Source organism: Aegilops tauschii, chromosome 3 (genome assembly GCF_002575655.3).
Source record: "Aegilops tauschii subsp. strangulata cultivar AL8/78 chromosome 3, Aet v6.0, whole genome shotgun sequence".
In the NCBI taxonomy this organism is placed as follows: Eukaryota; Viridiplantae; Streptophyta; class Magnoliopsida; order Poales; family Poaceae; genus Aegilops; species Aegilops tauschii.
In genome coordinates, this window is record NC_053037.3 from 183,381,465 (window position 1) to 183,386,556 (window position 5,092).

Sequence of the window (5,092 nt, forward strand, 5' to 3'; positions counted from 1 at the left end):
GTTGACGAAGACATGATCGAGCCCGAGTCTCTGATACCAAATTGGTAGGAGCTAGGGCCCTACCGGATCTAGGGCGTAGGTTGTAGGGAAAGGAGGGGGAAGGGCGAGGGCTGGTGCGCGGCGGCCGGCGGCGTGGCGCCGTCCTTGCGACGGGAGCAGCGGCGGCGAAGGCAGGAGGCGGCTAGGGTTAGGTCTCCCGGCTCCCTAAGGGAAGCCGAGCAAATATTGATTGCTTCTTGCTTGATTAGATTGATACATCTCCTCTCCTTATATAGAGAGGTTTACTTGACTCCTAAGCAAACGATCCTAATACGATAAGATAATTGGGCTAAGCCCCTAATTAAGATACTTGGACCATAACCCACTGGGCTAAGCCCCTATGCCGGTCATAACACATTGTCACGGTGACAGACAATGGCGACGTTAGAGAATGGACTTACCAGAACAGATTTCTGACCTTTAGTTGTTGTTACCAGCACATGTCGTAATTATGGCTGTGAAATTTTGATGATCATGGAGATGGAGTAAATCTATATAGTATTCTTATACTTGTTCACATGTTGAGGGTATGTTCCTTTCAATTAGTGATAGATATAGTAGTATGTTGGAGTGGCATGTTACCTTTTATCTGTTGCATGTGACCTCTCTTTCTATCACCGACATGTGCTTATATTCTGGCGTTAAAGATGTTGATCCAACATGTGCCTTTGTTTGTCAACCGGGAAGAACCCACCATATGATTTTGCATCAGTTGATGTTTCATTTTGCGCTGTTTATATCATACCAATAGAATTGTTTGTCAAAGGTGCTAATGCAACCTTAACTGAGATCTTCAAGCTATTGTAGGTTATAATTTCACCCTTACATGGTTAGAGCAACCTGATGGCGGTGAATGGGCCTACAAATACTCTTCGCTAGGCATCCTGGAGAAAATCGCTTTAAAGTGGATGAGGGTGCAGGACATGAGGTTTAGCAAGGCAATGTGCCCTGTATTCTTTGAGCGGATGTCCAGTCTCATCAGGCGAGGCCGGTGATAGTCCTGACTTCATATTTTGAGCTCTGGATGTACATGACTGAAACTGATCAACTGTTGGCAGAGTTGTCCTTCATGTGTGTACATTTGCTGGGGAGATTGGATGATTTGCGCCAAGTTTCCAAGCGCTTGGAGGGTTCGCCCTCGTTTTTATTGTATAATTGATCATTTGCCACAACTTTTGCCTGCAGTTTGATGATTTTTCAGAATACACCAACAAAATTTATGACCGAACTACCGCTTTAATTCAGATTCCTCTTTTCGTCTCTCGGTTCAGTCGTCAGGCTTGTCTTGCCCGTTGCTGACCACCACTGCAGCTTGTACCGCCCGCCTAGCATTGTACCCTGGAGGAGGGAATCAAATTGCATGAGAATGTGCCCGGTGAATTTCAGCGGATATGGAGTGTCATCAGAAAGGCCGATGACTTAATATTATGGAGCTCATGACTGAAACGGGTCGACTTTTGACTGAATGTGCCCGGTGAATTTCAGCGGATGTGTTTATGTTTCCGTTTCGTGTTTATGTTTTCAGCATGCAAAATTCATCCTTTGCACCCCTGGTTTGAATAGACTCTTTCTTGACTCTACTTTTTATACCAGAAGCAAGGGAAACTATTCCAAAAATCCATTTTCCCTTCTTGACAAACTCCACTTTTTATACCTTGGTCCTATCACAATGCTTTGCTTAATTTGCAGAGAGTTTTGGGAGCACGGCCTAACTCCCATCACTCTGACTGTTTTTACATGTTTTGTTGTTGTCGTATAAGGGTTGCTCCCAGTTTAAACAGTTTGTATGAAACCCAACCACGTTTTTTCAGTTTCGAACATGCCAGACAAAAACAAAAAAAACTCGAATCAGTTACATGTCACAAGCATCCAACAGTTGAAAAATCTATAGAACACCTGATTATTTCAGTAAAGTATATGCCCATCTCAGCGATGGGAGAACAGCATGACATCAGAAACAACAGGTTTGCTAAACCCACCGAGCAATCGAAGCTCCAACCAATTACATGTCCAAGTATCTATCCAACACCAGATCCGATCAATCGACGCCCATGTGGCGCCGCCAATCCGACAGATCCCGCCTTCTTCTTCCTCTTCACGCCGGCTTGTAGAGCTTCTCCACCATCTTCCTGAACTCTGCATACACAAGAAGGAGAACGGAGCATGCAGATTCAGAACCAAGAACAGGTTGATCGGATCACCACGGGACGTTCAGAGGATGAGGGGAGTTTACCTTCTTGATTCGCCCAGAGCGCGGCCGCCTGTGTGTTGAGCGGGGAGTCGTTGTTCGGCTCTGCGTCCCAATAATGAATCACAGATCAGATCAGACCACACAAGACAACAAGTAGAGACAGATCTGACGTGACGAGAGAGTTAGGAGTGAGAGGCGTACCTCCGAGCAGGCTCTGGATGGAGAGGAGGATGGTGCGGACGTCGTAGGCGGAGGACCACTTGTCCTGGAGGATGTCGAGGCAGATGTTGCCGTGGTTGTCGACGTTGGGGTGGAAGCAGGGGGTCTCGAACCGCACCTTGGGCGGCTTGTAGGGGTAGTCGCTGGGGAAGGCGAGCGCGAGGCGGTAGGAGGTGCCCTCGTACGCGGTGGCGGCGGATCCGTCGATGGTGCCGACCCACTGGAAGATGTTGTCCCCCTCCGGGAACGCCGACACCCCGGGGTCGCCGCCCATCATCAGCGCCATCAGCTCCGACTGCAGCCGCCGCACCACCGACTGCCCGTCTGCGCCACGCGCGGCCGCCGGCGCCTGCTTCCCCGAGGACGCTGACGCCGCCCCTGGTGCGGGGGCCGCCGGGACGTTGCCGCTGCCGTGCGACTCGCTGTTCTCGCCCCTCGCCATCGCTCGTTCCGTGCGGGGATGGGTCGAGGAGAGGAGCGGATCGGATCGGATCGGCGGGAGGGTGGAGAGGTTGAGAGGGTTTGGAGGGGGGAATTGGGGAATTGAGACGGCGAGAGGGGCGGTGATTTAAAGGTGGGAAGGGACCGGTGATTCGAGCCTAGTGACCGTTGGGGTTGGGGTTGCAGGCTATCGCTAGCTGTTCGATTGGATTGATCCAGCCGTTGCAATTCATCGCGACAGCGTTGCGGTCCGGCCGGGTATGGCAGCAACCAGGCCGCTGATTCCAACGGCTAGTTTTGCGGCGGTGGCAGGGCAGCGGCACGCTCATCTCGCCCTTGGTCACATCCATGCAGGGCACCCTGGAATGATCTGGGGCATTAATGGCCAAATTGTTACTCTCCTGTTAAAAAATTTGACCAACCGCTAAGAGAGAATGTGAGACACACGACCTAAGGGGTCGAACTCAGGTCGGCTCGGCGAAACCATAGCGCCACCATGAATGGACTATGAGCCCATCCACTTACTCTCATGTTAGTCTCCCATGTATTCAATGTCAAATTTTGACAATAAAATATAAATCATATGTCACAGAAATTATGTGGTGGAAATCATCTTCCAAATACAAATCCAATGTTTAGACAGAAAAAAAAAATCAATGATATACTTTTTGTAGCAAATCAGTTATACTCTTTCCCTCCAAGTTTATTAGGCTCCCTATTATTTTGGATAAAAGTTTGACCATCGATTTAACTTATAAAATGTAACCTATATGTCATGGTGCTAAATCTGACATTAAGATAGAAGTATGAACGGAGCTTGATCTGTCGAGGCGCAATGGAGGACACAAGGATGTATACGTGTTTGGGATCCCCCTCGATGGCGGTAAAAGCCATAATCCTCTTTCTCTCGCGAGTTGTTGTATGAGTGTTTGATTACAAAGATTGCAAACCTTTAGATAGGTACCCTGAACAGGCTTATATAGAGTTCCCTACCGCCAGGGTCTCTTCGGGTAGCTACTAATAACTAAAATTGATTACAGACAATAAACATCCCACTATGGATAGTAACAGATGTCATCAACACTGGTGGAGGTGAATGGTAACCGCCGTCTTGAATGCGTAGTAGTGTTGCCTTTGTAACGCCTGGTTTACTTCTGGTCGTTGGTCTGATATATTATCTGAGTGATGGTAAACCAACTGATAGTATACCGACTGACGATCAATCCTACCGATGACGAACCAATTGAAGTAATCGTTCCGATTGGTGCCCACTCCGACTGATAGGTGATGTCGCTTGAAGCTATGTCGGCATTTCCCCAAAGAGGAAGGGATGATGCAGCACAGCGCGGTAGGTATTTCCCCCAGAAATGAAACCAAGGTTATCGAACCAGTAGGAGAACCAAACAACACAACGTAAACAGCCCCTGCACACAAATAACAACACCTCACAACCCGACATGTTAAAGGGGTTGTCAATCCCTTTCGGGGCACGGCGCCAGAAACGGTGCGAGGACGGGAGAAAGTTGTAATAGATTGAAATAATAGATTGCAAATAAAATAAAGTGCAGCAAGGTATTTTTGTATTTTTGGTTTAATAGATCTGAATAAAAAGTGCAAATAAAATAGATTGCAAAGCAAATATATGAGAAAGAAGACCCGAGGGCCGTAGGTTTCACTAGTGGCTTCTCTCGAGAAAAAATAGCAAACAGTGGGTAAACAAATTACTGTTGGGAAATTGATAGAACCTCAAATAATTATGACGATATCCAGGCAATGATCATTACATAGGCATCACATTCAAGATTAGTAGACCGACTCCTGCCTGCATCTACTACTATTACTCCACACATCGACCGCTATCCAGCATGCATCTAGTGTATTAAGTTCATGGAAAAATGGAGTAATGCAGTAAGAACGATGAAATGATGTAGACAAGATCCGTTTATCTACATGGCGGTAGATATAGATCTCGTCTTTTTATCCTTAGTAGCAACGATACATACGTGTCGATTCCCTTTCTGTCACTGGGATCGAGCACCGTAAGATCGAACCCACTACCGGGCACCTCTTCCCATTGCAAGATAAATAGATCAAGTTGGCCAAACAAAACCCAAATATCGGAGAAGAAATACGAGGCTATAAGAGATCAAAGAAACTCAAATAACTTTCATGGATATAAAAAGATATCACTGATCATAAATT

General features: G+C 47.2%; 1 protein-coding gene across 1 annotated transcript; it reads right to left on the minus strand.

The window, feature by feature from the left end:
• Positions 1 to 1,915: 1,915 nt before the first annotated feature.
• LOC109777407 (ubiquitin-conjugating enzyme E2 20) lies at positions 1,916 to 3,003 on the minus strand. Its single transcript, XM_020336046.4, has 3 exons — positions 2,432 to 3,003; positions 2,273 to 2,332; positions 1,916 to 2,175 (listed from the first exon to the last, which is right to left on the minus strand). Exons 1-3 carry the CDS (start codon positions 2,889 to 2,891, stop codon positions 2,135 to 2,137), a joined length of 561 nt encoding a protein of 186 aa, XP_020191635.1. The 5' UTR covers positions 2,892 to 3,003; the 3' UTR covers positions 1,916 to 2,134.
• Positions 3,004 to 5,092: the final 2,089 nt, after the last annotated feature.

Bases quoted from the DNA above. Each gene is read 5' to 3' on its own strand.
- LOC109777407 (XM_020336046.4), bottom strand. From the start codon at position 2,891: ATGGCGAGGGGCGAGAACAGCGAGTCGCACGGCAGCGGCAACGTCCCG. The intron at 2,333-2,431 runs GTACGCCTCTCA...ATTGGGACGCAG, and splicing joins CATCCAGAGCCTGCTCGGAG to AGCCGAACAACGACTCCCCG. The intron at 2,176-2,272 runs GTAAACTCCCCT...TTGTGTATGCAG, and splicing joins GCTCTGGGCGAATCAAGAAG to AGTTCAGGAAGATGGTGGAG.